The sequence below is a fragment of the Ahaetulla prasina genome, chromosome 1 (assembly GCF_028640845.1).
Source record: "Ahaetulla prasina isolate Xishuangbanna chromosome 1, ASM2864084v1, whole genome shotgun sequence".
Classification (NCBI taxonomy): Eukaryota; Metazoa; Chordata; class Lepidosauria; order Squamata; family Colubridae; genus Ahaetulla; species Ahaetulla prasina.
The window spans coordinates 71,993,811-72,014,606 of NC_080539.1; the positions used below are offsets into that span (position 1 = coordinate 71,993,811).

At 40.6% G+C, this 20,796-nt stretch overlaps 1 protein-coding gene across 1 annotated transcript; it reads left to right on the forward strand.

Moving 5' to 3' along the window:
• The first annotated feature begins 338 nt into the window (after window positions 1-338).
• On the forward strand, window positions 339-18,480 carry TCTE1 (t-complex-associated-testis-expressed 1). Its single transcript, XM_058163802.1, has 5 exons — window positions 339-373; window positions 6,642-6,857; window positions 7,310-7,878; window positions 9,591-10,040; window positions 18,054-18,480. The coding sequence occupies exons 2-5, from the start codon at window positions 6,674-6,676 to the stop codon at window positions 18,219-18,221; spliced, it is 1,371 nt and encodes a 456-aa protein (XP_058019785.1). The 5' UTR covers window positions 339-373; window positions 6,642-6,673; the 3' UTR covers window positions 18,222-18,480.
• The last annotated feature ends 2,316 nt before the right edge of the window (window positions 18,481-20,796 follow it).

A 20,796-nucleotide genomic window follows, 5' to 3' on the forward strand; every position in this document is an offset into this window, starting at 1 on the left:
GACGGGTAAGTGATTGTGACACTCCCACTGGAAGAGATCGCCAGCTTTCTATTTTAAGGAAGAATCAAACGAGCCAGAGATAACACAGAGATACCCACTTTCAACCCTCAGAACGTTGGTTCGATTGTGGGCGGTGACTGCCGTGAGCCCCGCCCCTTTTCACAACGGAAAAAGAGGCTCCTATCAGCGGAGAGAAAAGCCGAGATCAAATCCCGCCCCTCCGGACTGTTCGTTCGATCCCGTAGCAACGCTTCTTGTTACCCTAGCAACCGGCTCGGCGTCTCTGGAACCCCCGTGGGCTGGTGCAGCCGGAGGCATCTGGATCGGACCTGCTCGGAGAGAAGGAGCTTTGCGATTTGGCGGCCCTTCGGTTGTAAGAAATCTTTGAAATTTAGGTCACCACCCATGAAAGGGAAATGTAGAGGCGTATAACTGAACAGGATTATACAGGCAGCCAGAAGAAATTGGAAACGTTTTTATTACTATTAAGAATGGTTGCTCTTTGCTCATTATGGTTGCTCTTTTTAGATCAGGGGTCCCCAACCTTGGCAACTTTAAGCCTGGTGGACTTCAACTCCCAGAATTCCCCAGCCAGCAAAGCTGGGAGTTGAAGTCCTCCAGGCTTAAAGTTGCCAAGGTTGGAGACCCCTGTTTTAGATCATAAGCAAACAGGCGTCACAGACAATTCTTTTAACAGAGACACAAGTTCAAAACTTCGCTGCCAGTGGCTGTGTACCCACTCCTGAATTTACTGGATTAACACCATGTTAGGAGTTCTTACTCCCCCCCCCATAAACTAACCATACACTTCATGCCACATTTTAAGCTAAAGTATGGGCTGGCTGTTTTGGGGTTCAGTATCTCAGCAACATTATCATCAGAAGTTTGGATGACAATCACCAACTTTTGAAATAATTTGTACTCACAATTATTACAGGTTGAGGTACCTTCTTAGAAGCAAACAATTCATTTGAAGCCCAGAAGTTCATTAATATGGAAGGATGGTTATATGTATAAATAGCTCACTGAAAGTGCCAGCGAATATCCTACTTCAGAATTACTTTTAGTTTGATGCTTTTTGGTATGTGCATTTAGTGCTGGAATTGTGGTTGAATCATCAGAAAGCCCCTAACTAGATCCTTACTCTTCTCCTCTGAATCTACTCTTCCTCAACCTAATTGAATGATGCTGACCCATTAGCTGTCACAAAACATAAATTTACCCCTTATATGTCAAATATGACTTGTATTTGTTTTGTAGGGCAGCTACTAAATAGTGTAGTGATGTGTAGCATGAATAATTTTAAGAAGTAACAGCATGCAGTTATTGAATGTTAAGGGGTCTTGGAATTCATTTAGTCAACTGTTTTTGGCAACTATAAAATCTGTGGGCTTCAATTCCCAGAATTCCCCAGCCAGCAGAGTTCTGGAAATTGAAATCTACACATCTTAAAAGTTGCCAAGTTTTAAAAACACTGATCTAGTCCAACATCCTGTCCAGTGCAGTAATTTATTACTTAAAACAAATTTTATTATTTCTCATTACACTTCTGAAAACTATTATTTTGATGTTGTTTCATAAAATTGATGAAATTCTCCAAACTATGTTGTGGATTAATTCTAATGGATTTCTGAACTTCTTTTCAGAAGTTGTCTCTCTAAAGCTACTAGATGAAATTCTTCAGGAAAATAGTCTTGACATGTAGAAGTTTAAATTTTTTGTTAGTTTAATTATTAAATCAATAGTGTATGTGTTTATTTATTGTCTATCTCAGCATAATTATCTTGAGACCCTGACTGTACTTATGCTAGGCTAGTTATTAAATAGCAATCTAACATGGAGGGGTTGTAGCTGATTAGTAAGCTGTTCAACTCTATTACCATTTGAAGATATGAGAATAATTTTTCTGCATTTCCATACCTGAATCTAAAGACTGGAATAACGGGGTTATTCTCTTTTAGGACCATAGTCTATGTGCAGTGTGGAAGTCAGTACATAAGTATTTATGAATGTAGATGAATTTGAACCAAAGAAAAGTCAAAAGTATTTACTTCCTTATTTAAAGAATATGGAAACAAAGAAATAGAACTCCAGTGATAATATGTAATTGCCACATTTTGAATTTCTGTGAATTAGTTCAGTGTCATAAATGATTCACCACAAAACTGGCACATTTCAGTTCCTTCAACATTTGATCATAGAATTGATTCAAGCAACAGCAACTTTGTTCTGTTACATTTATGATCACACTGAATATTTTTTCAGGATAGAATGAGACATATGTTTAGTGAGTTTTTGACACTTGGTTATATTTTCTTTTAGTTTTAACTTTTAATGTACCCACAGCAGGCCCATAAATTGTGAAATGATATTTTTAATATTAATCATCAAATGAATGCACAATATTTAACAGGATATTCTAGTAAGCTTCCTTTACATCTTCTTTTTTTCAGAACTGTATGCCCCTTGTGTACGATCCACACAGTAGCAGTTCAAATCTCCTGCTTTCCTATCTTTCAAACTCTGACACAAACTCAATATGGCAGTAGTGTAGGAAAAAGCCCGTATTTGCCTTTACCATGTCATCTTCCTGACAAGGACAAGATGCTCTCTTGCTGAATGCTGTTACATTTTTATGACAACTGACTCTCTTCTTGGCTATTCAAATCTATGTTGTGGAGCAAAAAAAATATATCCTAAGAGTGGAAGGTACATTTAATTAAGGGAGTTCTTCAGTGCCTGATTTAGATTGTCAGACTGTAGGGTGTCAGAAATAGAAAGCAGGAAAACTTAGAAAGCAAGCTCAGAGAACACAAAGGACTCCACAATTGTAGTTCTATTTAAATTCATTTGTAATCAGTCCATGAAAACAGCAAGTTATTAGGTGAAATACTAGAGACATTTGTTTTCCATTGATAAGGTTCTGTTGGAATTTTGCAAGAATTACTTCTATTTGCAAAGGCTGTGTTGGGGAGGAGAAAGAAGTTATAAAATTGCAAAATGAATAGAATTTATAATTACAGCATATGTTGCAAATTACGTGCAGTGAGATATATAATTGTGTGTGTGTGTGCAATGACTGGAGGTTACTTTAAAATTCCGAGGAAATCATTGAATCAAAAATTTAAAATGACGCATTAATTAGTATGATAGATTACATCCCAGGGTTATGAAGGAGTTGGCAGATGTTATTTCAGAACCATTGTACTAAATATTTAAAAGAAAATCCTGGAGTACCAGGGACCTACCAGAGGATTGGAAAGGAGCTGATTTGGGTCCCATCTTCAAAAAAAAAAGTGGGGTGGGGAGAAATACACTCAGGAAACTAGACTAATCAGCCTAATATCAATATCTGGGAAGATATGGGAAATAATATTTTTTTTAAAAAAAACAGATCTGTGAACATCTAGAAACAAAGTTATAACTAGTAGCCAGCACGGGTTTGTTAAAAATGGATCATGCCAAACCAATCTTATTTTATTCTTTGACAGAGTGACTAAATTAGTAAACCAGTGAAATGCTGTGAACATAGTATGTTTAGACTTCAACAAGGCATTCGACAAAATAGACCAATAACCTACTTCTTGATAAACTAGAAAAATGTGGGATAGACAGCATAAGTGGAAGCAATAAAAATGTCTAGTTGAGGAGTTAGATTTTAGGGATTAGAAGTTTTCAAAAAGTCAATATGGCTGTCGTGTCCCACTCCCCCTCCGACGACTGGGTCTAGGAAGTCCGTATCAAATGTGGCAACGAAGCCTCTGCAGCTTGTCAAATTCCTTCAAGGTTTATCAGGGCAGGCAGGAGTCCAAATTGTGACTTCAGCGATAGAGTCCGATAGCAGCAAACTAGATGAGACTTTGCTTGACTCAAGGTTGGAATGCCAAAAGCAGGTCCTTTATATAGGCTGTGGGGTGTGGCTCCATGACTCAGCATTTATCCAGGCCTGCCCCTCCCTTCCTTCTGCTGGCGTCGCCTCTTAGATCTCCGGAAGCGAGAATCCTCCCACTTTGAATTCTCTTCAGCTGGATCTGCTGTCAGTAATTCCAGCATGTGGCTGGCTTCCTGCTCACACGCTGTAGGAATAATGTTTCTCGGGCTTGTCTGTTCACTCCTGACCTCCTCTCCCGGCATGGGGCCAGGGCAGGGGCTGGAGGCATGATAGGCTGTTTGTTTTATTTTGTTTTTTCCTTTGGTGTCTTCTAGTTAGTCTTGACTCTTAGTGATTGCCTGTGCTAGCTTTTGGCAAGATTTCACCTAGGCAGGAAAAACCAAAGACACAAGCACAGAATAGGTGAAACCTGGCTCACAAACAGTAACTGTGAGAGGAACCTTGGAGTCCTAGTAGACAACCACTTAAACATGAGCCAACAGTGTGTGGCAGCAGCCAAAAAAGCTAATCCAATCCTTGGTTGTATAAACAGAGGGATAGAATCAAAAGCAAGTGAATTGTCCTCTTCCTAGGGCTGAGAGAAAGTGACTGGCCCAAGGTCACATGGTGGGCTATCCTCATGGTATGCCCATTTCTAGCTTTGTGCTTTAACTACTGAACCAGATTGGTTCTTGTTCTTCAGATTAAACATGGAAATACAATAGCCAATCATGCTTGTGGTGTGGAGTGTAGCTATATGGACAGGGAAATAGAACATATTTGCTTTGGGTGCATGAGAAGGGCAGTGTTCAGGCAATCAGAATTCAGGAAAATTCTGGCTCATTTACTTCAGATAGGAAGCAAGCTGAAGAACTCCCAAAGGTGCTTTTTCAAGAGGCAACTGGACTTTCTGGTCCAGAAAGTCAATTTGCCTCTTGAAAAAGCATCTTTGGAAAACCATGACCTAGATCAGGGGTCTCCAACCTTGGTCCCTTTAAGACTTGTGGACTTCAACTCCCAGAGTCCCTCAGCCAGCAAAGCTGGGAGTTGACGTCCACAAGTCTTAAAGGGACCAAGGTTGGAGACCCCTGACCTGGATGACTGAGAATCTCCATAGACATTAAGCTGGAGAACTGATTTCAGAAATGTTGATTGTAGTCTTTGAAAATCTTGGAGAGGGTGTAGGGGACTGGAAAAGAGCAAATATAGTCATAGTTTGAAACAAAGGGAAATTACCAACTAGTTTACTGCTCCTGAATAATAAAATTACTGACTAGTTTACTGTCTCCTGAGTATTAGAACAGATGGTTTGGTGAAATGTTTGTGACTATTTAGAAAAGAATATCTGACATTATCAGTGTCAGCATAAGGATATCTAAAAGAGGCCGTTTTATGACAGAGTAACTAATTTAATATATCAAAGAAATGATAAGGATACAATAAAAATTGATCTCGGTGAAATATTTGACAAAATCTCTCATATTCTTGTGGACATGATGAATAAATATAACATAGAAAGTACTACACCTGAATAGGTTTACAACTGGCTAAATAACTGCACCTATAGGGTGTTAATAAAGCCTCTGGTGGCTCAGCAGATTAAGTCTGTCTGTTATTAACACAGCTGCTTGCAATTACTGCAAGTTCAAGTTCCACCAGGCCCAAGGTTGACTCAGCCTTCCATCCTTTATAAGGTAGGTAAAATGAGGATCCAGATTGTTGGGGGCAATAAAGCTGACTTTGTATATAATATACAAATGGATGAAGACTATTGCTTAACACAGTGTAAGCCGCCTTGAGTCTTCGGAGAAGGCCAGGATATAAATTCAAATAAATAAATAAAATAATAATTCTGCACTAAAATGGAGAAAAGTATAGAGTAGAATCTCCCAAAGCTCTATATTTGGCTTTTGCTCTTTGCTATCTTTGCAAGAAACCTAAAGAATGAAATGAAAGGGATGCTTTTCTGGATGATGCCAAGCAAAGGGGATTGGTTAATATGACCAATTATTCAAAAAGGTTAGCAAAAAAATATGGTACATGGGAGAAAATAATTTAGAGCTTCCGGTAAACTAACAGCTGGACACCAGCAAGCAGAATGATGCAGCAGCTAAAAATGGCAGTAAAACCTGAGGCTACATTAATAGAAGCATTCTGTCCAGTTTTGTGTGCAGATCTTCCAGATCATTTGCATTTTCAGATATCAGAGAAGTGTCATCCGCATAGTACAGGTTATTGATGTTTCTTTCTCCAATTTTGATACCACATTTCTCTTCTTCCACTCCAGCTTCCTTCAATGTATACAGTATTCAGCACATAAGTAGTATAAATAGGAGAAGCCAAGGACTAAGGAGAGTGAATACAGGCTTGTCCTACTCTTAGGCTAACCTGGAGTTAGTCTGCATTGCTATATTCTGTCCAGGATGTGGCTTTCTGTCCCATATATGGATTTTGCAGGGGACAACCAGTGGTTCTGAGATTCCCAGTTCTTCAAGGTCATTCCACAACTTGATATGATGACATTATCAAAGGCTTTTCTATAATCAATAAAGCACCTATTTATTTCTTGTTTGCATATTTTTTTAACTTGAGACTTTAGCAGTTACCCAGTGTAACCAGCAATTACAGGTTATCCTTGATTTATGACCACAATAGTCATAAGTCTATTTTGACTTTTGGTTCTTTTTTGCAAATATTTCTTCAATGGGTAGTAGGTGTAGAATGTTATTGTCTATCCAGTTTGCATAGAACTTTCTTCCATTTTAATTAGGGGACAGAGAAACATTACAGCAGCACAGCAGGATGCAGGAAAATGTACTTGTAGATGTCAGTACCGTCCCTCCTCCAAGTCACATAACAATAAAAAATCCTGCAGCTAATCCCCGACGAATGCGAAGGCTTATTGCTGAAGATCCTGAATGGAATCTAGCCATAGTTCCACAGCTCACAGAGCTCTGCATCCAACACATAATCAACAATTTTGAAAGTAAGTCACACAGCTTTCCTATATAAATTTGGTTGCTGAAGAAGTATCATTTAATACAGTTTGGAAATATCTGTTATTGAGTGTCAATTGAGGAAAAAGGAAATTAGATGGATGACTTTAAAATCTGTTAAACAATTATACCACAGACCAAATCCCTGCTAACATTGCTAGTCAACTCATTTAATTCATAATTTTGCCTAATGTGAATAATTGTCATCTCTGCTGTAACATGCTATATGAACCCTAATGATTTAAGATACTCCCTCTGCCTGAGAATGGCAGTTTTGTGAAGACAACTAAAAATTCTAAATAATGTTCTCATCATGCTCACAAAACTGGGAAGATTTTCTGGAAGACATACTAAAACAGCTTACTCTAAGCCTACTCTAAATGACGTATAGATAAATCGGTGAAAAGCTCTCTATAATACCTTGAAATTTCTTTCCAACCAGACAATCCTATCTTGGAAAGGCTACTTCCTGACCACCAAAAGAAAGTGCTAGAAAAGATTTCCACAAGCCTACCCCTTACGGTGACTGCAAATTTGATCAGCGACGAAGGCTACTGGAAACGGTGCTGTACTGGAAGATGGACAGTTTGTGATGTATCCGCCTATGGAAACAGTTGGAAGCGGATGTTTTTTGAACGCCATTTGGAAAACATTTTGAAGTTTTACATTCCAGATACTACTAGTCCCAACGAAGTTCTCGACCTCATTCCACTCTGCAAGGAGTACGTGAAAAAGCTAGAGATTGACCAGTTCCTTCCACCAGTGAAGCTAGATCAAAAGAAGGAAGATGAAGATGTCTCTGATACTGAAAGTGATGCTGGAATAGACGAACCTTCTATGGACCATTTTGATTTGAGCCTGCTTGTTCCTGCACTCCTTCATCTTGAGGAACTGCATCTTTCATACGGTGTTAAAGACTGTGGCATGAATTTTGAATGGAATCTTTTCGAATTCACTTATCGAGATTGTTGCTCACTGGCCAATGCTATTAAGAAATGCCCAACTCTAAAAGTAATTTTTTTAATGCAGTATCATAGTCTTATGTAATCTTAAACATAAAATGAGAGTGCCTCAAAATGGTAAACTAGCCTGAATCGTGCTCTGACACAGTTCTTCCATGGTAAGACGCTGGGCTTCTTAGCTGGAAAGCCTACAGCCCAGGTTTGAGATCTGAGCAACGCACGAAGGGGTGAGTTCCAGACCTTGCCCCAGTTGCTGCCAACCTAGCAATTAGAAAACATGCAAATGCGAATACATAAATAGGTATCACTTTCGTGGGAAGGTAACAGCGCTCCATGATGTCATTCTGGTCATATGATTACAGAAACATCTTTGGACAGTGTTGACTAGATGGTCCTTGAAATGGAGATGAGCACCACCCTTTATAGTCAGCAATGACAAGCAGAATAAAATACGCAGGGACTCCTTTTACCTTTAAGATGAACACTTAGGATTGCTAAAATTGCCTCAGAGTTGCAGTGCTGGCATAGGACAATTTCTATTGTTTACCTGTGTTATCATAAATCTTCCCAAATAAAATCTAGATTAAATTGCAGAAAAGGGAACTTTTAAACTTTCCTTCCATTAGAAGGCCTCCTCAATTTATGGACTAATACAACTTTAAAAAAAAAGTTAAAACCACAAGAAAATGATAAATTCAAACACTGATCTTAAAGGCTTCTTCTAAGGCTTGGCTCTAAGTATGTATAGTCTTTAGAATTTTTTAAAAGTTGCTTTTCCCCCAAATACTAAAGACGTCTACATTAGAAGAAAATAAGAGATGTGGATAGATAAAGGCAATACTGATGTTCTTGAGATTAGGGGGTGTCCAAACTTGGCAACTTTAAGAGTTGTGTACTTCAACTCCCAGAATTCTGGGAGTTGAACTCCACGAGTTTTAAAGTTGCCAAGTTTGGACACCTCTGTTGTAGACTTTCCAGTTCTACATCCCCAAACTATCATAAGCAGTTATAGACACTACACTTCGACTTATAACACTCCAAAAGAATGATATTTTTTCCTAATCATTATCAATTTGCTCAGATGAGTCGTTATCATTTTAATCGCAACTTTGTTTAGCAGGAAAACAGGAAAAAAGATCTTTCAATAGAAATTATCTGAAGAAATACAGGCAAAGGAAATTATATAACTGCCTACATGCCAGGAGCATTCAAGTAATATTATGTGGGTGCCAATTGTTTTGAGTATCTAAGGCACAATCACATTTTCTTTTTTATTGGTTATTTAAATGCCAATATAAACCCTGCTGTTCTGATGCTGCTACACAACTGATAATGTGATTTCCCTCCTCCCACAAAACGTGGCTAAGGGAATGGAAATAGAAACAAATACTTTTCTAGGGTAAGATAGACCCCATCAGACTCAAAACTCTGTATGATTCAAATCCTCATTTTTCGGCCCAAAGCCCGAACCATAATTCTTTAAAATTTATTCCACAATTTTTCACCAGTTTTTCCACTTCATAAATAAGCATATCACGGGGAGAGGGTGGGGGGAAAACCATTCTCTTCTACTCTAAATCCATCCCTGCTCACAGGTGTACTTGACCTGGTCCTCAACTATTCCCAAAATATTACGTTTTACCCTTAGCCATCAAGTACCCTGCCCACCCTTGTTTTAGGCATCTAGAATAAAAAAAAGTGTCTCACTGGAAATATGTTAACATCTTTATAAATTCATGTGACCTTATTGTATTTTTGCAGGTGTTCAAGCTGACCCGGAGCAAAGTGGATGACGATAAAGCCAGGATTCTGATCCTACACCTATTGGACCACCCTTCATTGGTAGAATTAAATTTATCCCACAATTTGATTGCAGACAGAGGAGCCCGAGCTATTGGCAAGCTAATTAACCGCAGTAAGATGGTAACGCTTAACATCTGTGATAACAGGATTCGGGCTCAAGGAGCCCAGGCTATAGCTCACGCACTGTCCAAGAATTCTATTTTGACATCCCTCAATTTCCGCCTCAACTGCATTGAGGATGAAGGAGGCCAAGCCATTTGCCATGCCTTGCTGCTTAACAGCACACTGACAACTCTTCACTTGGGTGGCAATGAATTGTCAGAGCCAACAGCCACCCTATTCTCTCAAGTCTTGGCTCAGAACACTGCTTTGTCTCATATCAACCTCTCCTGCAATCACATTGGACTAGTAGGTAACCTTTCTGAAATGGCAGTATATATTTCTTATTTTATTTATTTATTTATTTATTTATTTATTTATTTATTTATTTTATTAGATTTTTATACCGCCCTTCTCCCGAAGGACCCAGGGCGGTGCACAGCCAAATAATAAAACCACACAATATACACATTAAAACAGAAACCTAAAACCAAGCATATTACATAAATGGCCGAAATTTAAAACAATCAATTTAAAACCCTAAAATTCATAAATAGCCCCAATTCAAATTTAATAAAACTTTTAAGCCAGTCCCGCTTGAATAAATAAATGCATTTTCAGCTCACGGCGAAAGGTCCGAAGATCAGGCAATTGGCGTAAACCAGGGGGAAGTTCGTTCCAAAGAGTAGGAGCTCCGACAGAGAAGGCCCTACCCCTGGGGGCCGCCAGCCAACATTGTTTGGCGGACGATACCTGAGAAGACCCTCTCTGTGTGAGTGTACGGGTCGGTGGGAGGCATAAGGTAACAGCAGGCGGTCCCGTAAGTACCCGGGCCCTAAGCCATGGAGCGCTTTAAAGGTGGTAACCAAAATCTTAAAGCGCATCCGAAAGACCACAGGAAGCCAGTGCAGGCTGCACAGGAATGGTGTTACATGGGAGAAACGTGTGGCTCCCTCTATTACCCATGCAGCTGCATTCTGAACTAGCTGAAGCCTCCGGGTGCACTTCAAGGGCAGCCCCATGTAGAGAGCATTGCAATAATCCAAACGAGAATAATCCAAACAAGAGCGTGAGTGACTGTGCATAAGGCATCCCGGTCAAGGAAGGGGCGCAACTGGCGGACCAAGCGTACTTGGTAAAAGGCCCTCCTGGAGACGGCCGCCAAATGATCTTCAAATGACAGCCGTCCATCCAGGAGGACACCCAAGTTGCGCACCCTTTCCATTCGGGCCAATAACTTGCCCCCAACAGTCAGCTGCGGTTGTGTACCGGGGTGCCGGCATCCACAGCCACTCCATCTTGGAGGGATTGAGCTTGAGTCTGTTTCTCCCCATCCAGACCCCTACGGCTTCCAAGCACCGGGACAGCACTTCAACAGCTTCGTTGGGGTGGCCCGGGGTGGAAAAGTACAGCTGCGTCTCATCAGCGTACAGATGGTAACTCACCCCAAAGCCCCTGATGACCTCACCCAGCTGCTTCATATAGATGTTGAACAGGAGAGGCGAGAGAATCGACCCCTGAGGCACCCCACAAGTAAGGCGCCTCGCGATCGATCTCTGCCCCCCTGTCAACACCGTCTGCGACCGGTCAGAGAGATAGGAGGAGAACCACCGATAAACGGTGCCTCCCACTCCCAAACTCTCCAACCGGTGCAGCAAGATACCATGGTCGATGGTATCAAAAGCCGCTGAGAGATCTAATAGGACCAGGGCAGAGGAACAACCCCTATCCCTGGCCCTCCAGAGGTCATCCACCAACGCGACCAAAGCTGTCTCCGTACTATGTCCGGGCCGGAAGCCGGACTGGAACGGGTCTTGATAGACAGCTTCATCCAGGTACCGGGGAAGCTGCCATGCAACCACACTCTCTACAACTTTCGCCACAAAGCAAAGGTTGGAGACTGGACGATAATTTCCCAAAATAGCTGGATCCAGGGAAGACTTCTTGAGGAGGGGTCTCACCACCGCCTCTTTCAAGGCAGCGGGGAAAACCCCTTCCAACAATGAAGCATTTATAATTCCCCGGAGCCAGCCTCGTGTCACTTCCTGTGTGGCCAGCACCAACCAGGAGGAACACGGGTCCAGTAAACATGTAGTTGCATGTAACCTCCCCAGTAACCTGTCCACGTCCTCGAGAGCTACAGAATCAAACTCATCCCAAACAACCTCAACAAGACACGTCTCCATCATCTCATTTGGATCATCGCAATTTTGGTCTAAACTATCCCGAAGCTGAACGATTTTATCATATAGATAACCGTTAAACTCCTCAGCACGTCCCTGTAAGGGGTCATCCCGCCCCTCCTGGTGAAGGAGGGAGCGGGTCACCCAAAACAGGGCGGCCGGGCGGTTATCTGCCGATACAATGAGGGTGGAAATGTAAGAACGTTTTGCCTCCCTCAATGCCACTAGGTAGGTCTTAGTAAAAGACCTCACTAGTGTCCGATCAGCCTCAGAATGGCTAGACCTCCAGGTACTCTCTAGGCATCTTCTCCGGCGTTTCATCTCCCTCAGCTCCTCAGAAAACCAAGGAGCCAATTGAGATCTATGCCGGGTCAGAGACCGCAAAGGCACGACACGGTCCAAAGCCCCAGCTGCGGCCCATTCCCAGGCCGCAATTAGTTCTTCAGTCGTGCCATGGGCAAGATCCTTAGGGAACGGCCCAAGCTCCGTCCGGAACCTCTCAGGGTCCATCAGGCGCCTGGGACAGAACCAACGCATTGGCTCCATCTCCCTGCGGTGGTGAGCGGCAGTCCGAAAGTCTAGGCAAAGGAGAAAATGATCTGACCATGACACCGGTTCCGTCACTAAATCTCCTAGTTCCAGATCATTAAACCACTGGACAGTGGTTAAATATCAGATAAAAATCAGATCTAGTGGGCCTCCCCCAGTGTGTGTAGGGCCATCAGTTACTTGAATCAGGTCCAAGGCCGTCATGGAAACCTGGAACTCCTGGATCACCGTTGATGACAAGCCGGCCGATGGCAAGTTGAAATCCCCCATGACCAAAAGTCTGGGAATCTCAACCGCCACCCCGGCAAGCACCTCCAGCAGCTCAGGTAGGGCTGTAGTCACGCAGCAAGGAGCCAAGTATGCGATCAACAGACCCATCTGATTCCTATGGCCCCCACTTCACAAGGAGGGGAGCTATCTGAGGCACAGTGGACTCCCTCGGCTCTAGGCTTTCTTTAATCACAACCGCCACCCCTCCACCCCTACCTTGGGCCCTCGGCTGATGAAATGCACGGAAACCCGGAGGGCACAGTTCAACCAGGGGTACACCCCCCTCTGTGCCCAACCAGGTCTCCGTAATGCCCATAAAATCCGCGGACTCCCTCTGAATAAGGTCACAAATCAGGGGAGCCTTATTAACCACGGACCGGGCATTGCACAGCATCAGCCTAAGACCCAAGCTCTGAGGGACCTGGCCATCCGGGGAACGAGTAAGGACTAAGGGGCCGGAGCACGTGATAGCTTTTAAACATCGAACACGTGCTCCCAGAGAATGATACGGCCCCTTGCCTCCGCCATATCTGCCTCTCCCACTTACCGTACAGATGGAATGACACTCTATGCTCTGAACACCTCCCTCCCCCCCTTCTTACACAGTGCTTAGATTTTTAATTTTTTTTTGAAGTATTGTCTTACAATCTTGTCAGGAAATTAGATCTGGAGGATAAAACTGGGACATAATATTGGTTGGGAAGGAAATTGGTCTGGCCTAGGCATTCAGGAGAATTCCCAGACATAAAAGGCATTACAGAGACAGATTCTTAGCAGAGAGCAGTTGACTTTTCTTCCTGTAGAAAACAAGGCCAATAGATAAAACTTTACCTTCTTCTCCTCAATCTTTGGCTGTCTTAAAAAAATTGCGGGGGTTTTATGCAACAACTGGCCGTTGGAAACCCTGACAAATAAGAATACCGATAAAGGTTATGCTGATAAAGAAAAAAGAAAGGTGTTTTTTTTCCTGGAGTCCTTGAGTATGTCTTGGCAAGGACCTGTAAAACAGGGATTCCCAACCGCCGGTCTGTGGACTGGCACCGGTTCGTGGCATGCCAGAAACTGGGTTGCACAAACAAGTGAAGCCCCATCCGTGGGATGCAGGCAGCATGCGAAACCACAACCGCTCCAGTCTGTGGAAAAACGTTTCTCCACCGAACCAGTCCCTGGTGCCCAAAAGGTTGGGGGCTGCTGCTCTAAAACATCTTTTTCTACATTAGTTATTTGCTAAGGTGTCTCAGGCACAAAATAGGCAGCAAAGCAGAAAATGCCTCCATGCTGGAAGCCTCCTATAAAGCTTATATAGAAAGCAGAGCAGATAGCTGGACAACCTGCCATGTGAGGAGGAGGAGCCAGGTGACCCAGCATTACTGTTCTCATTTGAGAACTCAGTTGACAACTATTTGAGAACTATGTGACACAATAAGGAGTCTTTTTTCTCTCAAGTTGGCTTTTGTTTTTAGAAAATAGTCCATTTGACTTGCGATTTGTGAGAAGTACACTAATGGTAAATCCCATAAAAAGGCAATGGAAACCATAAACAAGTGTATAGCAGATTTATTCATATATATATATATATATATATATATATATATATATATATATATATATATATATATATATATATATATATATATATATATATATATATATATATATATATATATATATATATCAAAAAGCTTTTGCAAAAGGGTTCTCTGCAAGGGAGACAACATCCGACAGCTCCGAATACATGGATTAAATACATTTTTCAAACAATCAACATGGCAATTACATCGCTCTCACCTGTCATTGTTTTTCACACATTACATAATGTTTTTGGCTTATTCAGCAGTAGCTTCTTCCTCTGGAAAGTCCCCCGAAGTCCATACTTCCCCCTTATGTCATTTACAGAAACAATTAAATGGAGCATGATTTTGCTTAGGTCAGCCTGTCCTGGTTGAAGGGTACAAACATCTTTTTGTGGCTTATTTCCTCAGAACAGGCATTACACAAACTTCCCCTCATAAATGTCTTACACTGCTAAAATAGCTCAGGTTAACTCAGCTCATAGTTAGAATACAATATGGCGTTACTTAGGCTATATTCTTTACAGGAATAATTCCACTTCTCACAATCCTCCCTTTTCCTTTTGATAAGGTTTATTCCTGTAATTCACCCTGTATATCTTGTAACATAATACGGATCTCTTGTCTACTTAAGTTCCTTCCCTTTTCTTCATTTCCCTTCTTCATCTTTACCATCTGATAACAATGTTTACAACTAGCACAACACACAGGTACACATTGAATGCAGATACAATAGATAAAACATATAATTATAATAACAATTATACCTACAAAATCGGATAACCAGGAAGTTAATCGCTCCCATATCCTTTTGAAAGTTGTAGTATTAGTTAAATGTAGTATTAGTTAAATTTGTAGTACTATTATGTAAGGCTTCTATTTTCAACTCAATAAAGTGGGACTTATCTGTAATTTTGAAGCAACATAAACCTTGGAATTCCTCACATCCATGTCCCATTCTCAGTAACATATAATCTATGGCCATACGGTACTACGGAAGAGATTTTCTAATCTCTCCCATTTCATCTGCCAAGGAAGCAATAGCTGATGATGTTTCATTTATACTTTTTGATAAAGCACAAGCAAGATGTCCAATATGCAAATGGTTATACTGAGTAGCCATCCAAGGAAACATTCCTAAAAGTCCTGCCTGCACTTTATTTAATATCACTACCTCATCATTACAACTTGCATTAAATGCTTCATTTAGTGTAGCCCATTTTCCTCTATATATCCTTTTTTCCATTTGGTCAAAAGGGTATTCTATAGGCGTTATTGGCCATTTGATAGGTCTCACAGGTTCATAGATAATCAAATGGGATTCCTCCCCTGGCTGTATTTAAAGTCCCCTCATGTGTAGATATCTTTGTCACAATTTTATGTGGTACTCGATTACTATGATAAAGACTTGCACTTATCATTTCATAGTAAAATTCTGTTTGTTGATTAATATCCTTAAAATGTACAACAGCCATAAAGGTAGTCAGACATCCAATAGTACATGGACCTCCTATTGCATGAGCAGGTATATATGCATAGGCATATAAACCACGTAAAAGAAACCATCCTTTAGGCAGATATAGTCCTGTAGCATCTATTTCTCCCACCTCAGAACAAGTAAACACTTTCTCCGTAGGTACAGGGACATATATCACCTTTTCCGGTCTTTTTTCGGGTTGTCTATAAACCCCACAATCATAGGCTAGCAATATTTTTTTCACTTCCATTACCAGCTTTTTCTGGTTAGTCCATTTATTAGGCTTATGTGGACTCCCAAACATTGTAATTACTTGTGACAGATTATAATTATTTGGTTCTATGGTGATCTTTGCCTCCTCAAAGAGGAATTTCCCCAGAACTGGGACTCCCACAAAACATGTAGACATTATATCAGAGACAGTGGTCTCTCCTTTTAATCAAAACGATGAACTATTTAGGGCCACTTTCATTAAATCAAAGAAAATATTTCCTTCCTTTTTAATAGAATAGAATATAATTTTATTTTTTTATTGGCCAAGTGTGATTGGACACACAAGGAATTTGTCTTGGTGCATATGCTCTCAGTGTACATAAAAGAAAAGATACGTTCATCAAGGTACAACATTTACAACACAATTGATGATCAATATATCAATATAAATCATAAGGATTGCCAGCAACAAGTTATAGTCATACAGTCATAAGTGGAAAGAGATTGGTGATGGGAACTATGAAACGATTAATAGTAGTGCAGATTCAGTAAATAGTCTGACAGTGTTGAGGGAATTATTTGTTTAGCAGAGTGATGGCCTTCGGGAAAAAACTGTTCTTGTGTCTAGTTGTTCTGGTGTGCAGTGCTCTATAGCGTCGTTTTGAGGGTAGGAGTTGAAACAGTTTATGTCCAGGATGCGAGGGATCTGCAAATATTTTCACGGCCCTCTTCTTGATTCGTGCAGTATACAGGTCCTCAATGGAAGGCAAGTTGGTAGCAATCATTTTTTCTGCAGTTCTAATTATCCTCTGAAGTCTGTGTTTTTCTTGTTGGGTTGCAGAACCGAACCAGACAGTTATAGAGGTGCAAATGACAGACTCAATAATTCCTCTGTAGAATTGGATCAGCAGCTCCTTGGGCAGTTTGAGCTTACTGAGTTGACGCAGAAAGAACATTCTTTGTTGTCCTTTTTTAATGATGTTTTGATGTTAGCTGTCCATTTGAGATCTTGCGATATGATAGAACCCAGAAATTTGAAGGTTTCTACTGTTGATACTGTGTTGTCAAGTATTGTGAGAGGTGGAAGTATGGAAGGGTTTTTCCTAAAGTCTACCACCATTTCTACGGTTTTGAGTGTGTTCAGTTCCAGATTGTTTTGGTTGCACCACAAGGCTAGTCGTTCAACCTCTCGTCTATATGCGGATTCGTCATTGTCTCGAATGAGACCAATCACTGTTGTGTCATCTGCGAACTTCAGTAGCTTAACAAATGGATCATTGGAGATGCAGTCATTGGTATACAGAGAGAAGAGAAGTGGGGAGAGCACACAGCCTTGGGGGGGCCCTGTGCTAATTGTACAGGTATTTGATGTGATCTTGCTTAGCTTCACCTGCTGCTTCCTGTTTGTTAGGAAGCTTGTGATCCACTTACAAGTCTGTTCCGGTACCTGTAGCTGGTTTAGCTTAGTTAGAAGAATGTCTGGAATGATGGTATTGAATGCTGAACTAAAGTCTACAAAAAGGACCCTTGCATAGGTCTTTGGAGACTCAAGATGTTGTAGGATGTAGTGCAGAGCCATATTAACAGCATCATCTGTTGATCTATTTGCTCGGTATGCAAATTGCAAGGGGTCTAAGAGCAGATTCGTGATGGTTTTCAGGTAGGAAAGCACTAGCCTTTCAAATGTTTTCATGACTACAGATGTTAGAGCAACTGGTCTGTAGTCATTCAGTTCCTTGATGGTGGGCTTCTTCGGCACTGGGATGATGGTAGAGCGTTTGAAGCAAGAAGGAACATAGCACATCTCTAGTGATTTATTGAAAATATGGGTGAAGATGGGGGCCAATTGGTCAGCACAGACTTTTAAGCAAGAGGCATTGTGTAGAGGCATTAGGTGAAAATGAGTTATGGACTGGGGGAAAATACGTGCACATTTTACAATATCTCTAAAGGAATTTCAAGAAGAATGCTCTTCAGGCTACTTTTGTACATTTTAAAGTAACATTTAAGTTGTGAACGACTATTTGGTCTTCATCTTAAGTCTCTTTATTGATTTCAGGATGGAGGGAAGCAATTGCTGGAAGGCATGTCTGATAACAAGACAGTAGTCGAATTTGATCTCAGACTGGCAGAGGTGGGACAAGAGAGTGAATATCTTATTAACCAGACTATAAAAGCCAATCAGGAATTAGCCCGTCTCAGAAACCTGCACCATTCCACCACGTAACACGGACCACAAACTACTGAGGAAAAGCATCCTGTGTAGTATGGTTTTCATGTTGCCTGTTCACTTACATTTGTTTAAGCATCTGTTTTTAGGTAATCGTTGTAATCAAAGTTATTTGTTCTCAGTTTATGATTGAATGGATGCAATTCTATATGCTCCTACTACTTTGGTGAAGTTTTCGCACATCGCTTGGATTCATACTCTTGGATAATTAAGCTTGTAACTAAGCCCAAGCATGTAACTGAAATAACTATTTTGTATACCTGTTTAGATTTGCTTCTTTGCTTTTTTTTTCATTCTGTTATTTTTCTTTGGTCAATTTTAAATGGTAAATTTCTCATAATGTATAAAGCACACAGTGAATATTATTTATAATTTAACCATTCATTCTAAATAGCTTAGCTTGCCATTCTGGAAATCAAACATTTGTGCAACATTTGTGCAGTTATGAATATGTAACTACTGTTGTTAAACAATAAGGAAAAATTCCAGGCCAAATGCTTCTTATCAATTATCAGATTTTATTTAAAAACTGTTAGATTTGATAGAACTTAACTGTTTTCCTGTTCTTCATTTACTTCCTATCTCCCTTTTACTTATTTCTCTTCTCCCCTATTTATTGGTATTTTCTACTAAATTAGGATATGATAAAGTAAGCAGTAAACAGATTTTAAAAAATAAGTAAAAGATTCAACTTCTCCTAGGCTTTATTTTAAAGCCTTCTAAGGAACTGATAGCACAAGGCTCAATCCAGGTGCTGTTCTGTTTTCAGTCTTTCAGTCTTAATAAATATCAGCATTAATGCAAGGAAAGTTTCAATTTGAGCCCACAATGAATGATGCTTAATGTGAGATTTAGAAATTGCAAGATCAGAAGCAAAGGGCCTAAATCTAAATTGGTCTATTATAAATACAGTATATGGCCCTCAGCCAATTATTCTGGCACACATGTAGGAAGAAGAGGCATAAGATTTGAATCTTGACTGTACTAGATGTGACACTATTGGTATGAGTCATGGAGTTGGTTTACTTGATACTAATAGCTTTATTAGTATCTGTAATAAAACTGTCTTATCAAGAACTATTTCCTTGAATCTCTGCCTCTGAGCTTTCTAGTTCTATATCAGTCTAGGTATAGCCTAAAATTTAATCCTACAAGTGACCTTGAATTACAGTATTACATAATTCTGTAATTACATAATATACAAATATGTATCAGCTTTAGCTAGCGATATCAAATTTCTATTTTTACTCAATTAAACTTGGGCAGAAAAATGTATTATACACATAATGATATGCTTCTTAATCCGTGCCTGAAAACATTTTAGCACATAACTATAGCCAGTACAACCTTTTAGCAGTTTAAATATGGATCGGAGCAGCAAATAGTCAATTTCAGCTGCTAAGAGACAATAAAGTACCAGATCAGAAAAAGCAGGGACTACTCCAGAAACTGACATAAGGGAGATAATCAGACAAAAGAGCAAGGCCAATAGATTACAGTGGCTGCAAGAAGTATGAGAAATAGAAGATTATTGGATCACAGGGACTACTTTCATCCTGGTCCCCACTTCTTTACCCTCCTACCAGAAATGGGTTTCAGCAGGTTCCGGTCATGGAAATTTTGACTAGTTTGGAGAACCGATAATAAAAATTCTGACTGGCCCCGCCCCCATCTATTCTCTGCCTCCTAAATCCCAGCTGATCGGGAGGAAATGGGGATTTTGCAGTAACCTTCCCTGGATAGGGAAGGGAAGGGAGATTTTACAGTATCCTTCCCCTGGAGCGGGGTGGGAATGGAGATTTTACAGTATCCTTCCCCTGCCACGCCCACCAAGCCACACCTACCAATCCATGCCATGCCCACCAAGTCATACCCACAGAACCAGTAGTAAAAATTTTTGAAACCCACCACTGCTTCCTACCATCAGGAAGGCATATAGAAGCATAGCCAGCCATACAAACAGGCTGAAGAACAGTTTTTATCCGTGGGGCTGTCGGACTCCTGAATGCGAAATAACATAACTATGTAGTACGATGGGCTTGCAGGGCCGGCGCAACATGTAACATGTTCACACTGGTGCAATAGGACTGGGTGTTTTGTTATGATTTATTGGGTTAGGGATTTCCTGTCTTCACTATGAGTTGTATTGTGTTGTGGGGCGGATGCACTGAGGGAGCTCAATCAATCTCATTGTACATACCTTATGCACTGACAATAAAGATTTGAAATTTGAAAAACAGTTTTCAGGTCCTCGAAGAAGAAACCAATCTTGAGCCTTCAAAGAAAGAAAAAAGAGACACTGAAACAGGAGACAGGCTGAAGAGCAGAGGGAATATAGCTGCAAAGAGCTAACTCTGGGAGTTACTGATATATTATCAAGTGAAACTGAAATACATCCCAACTGGATCTATCAGTTTACAGTAGATGCTGTATGCCAAGCATTAAGTACTATGGCTGTGATAAAAATCCTAAGGTTTATGAAATTGGTTAATAATTATCTTGCTAATCCAATGGAAAGATATGTCACATAAAGAATAGCTACAACTGCTTCTGATGCAATTTGACATCTTGG

Bases quoted from the DNA above. Each gene is read 5' to 3' on its own strand.
- TCTE1 (XM_058163802.1), top strand. From the start codon at position 6,674: ATGCAGGAAAATGTACTTGTAGATGTCAGTACCGTCCCTCCTCCAAGT. The intron at 7,879-9,590 runs GTAATTTTTTTA...GTATTTTTGCAG, and splicing joins AGAAATGCCCAACTCTAAAA to GTGTTCAAGCTGACCCGGAG. The intron at 10,041-18,053 runs GTAGGTAACCTT...TATTGATTTCAG, and splicing joins CCTGCAATCACATTGGACTA to GATGGAGGGAAGCAATTGCT.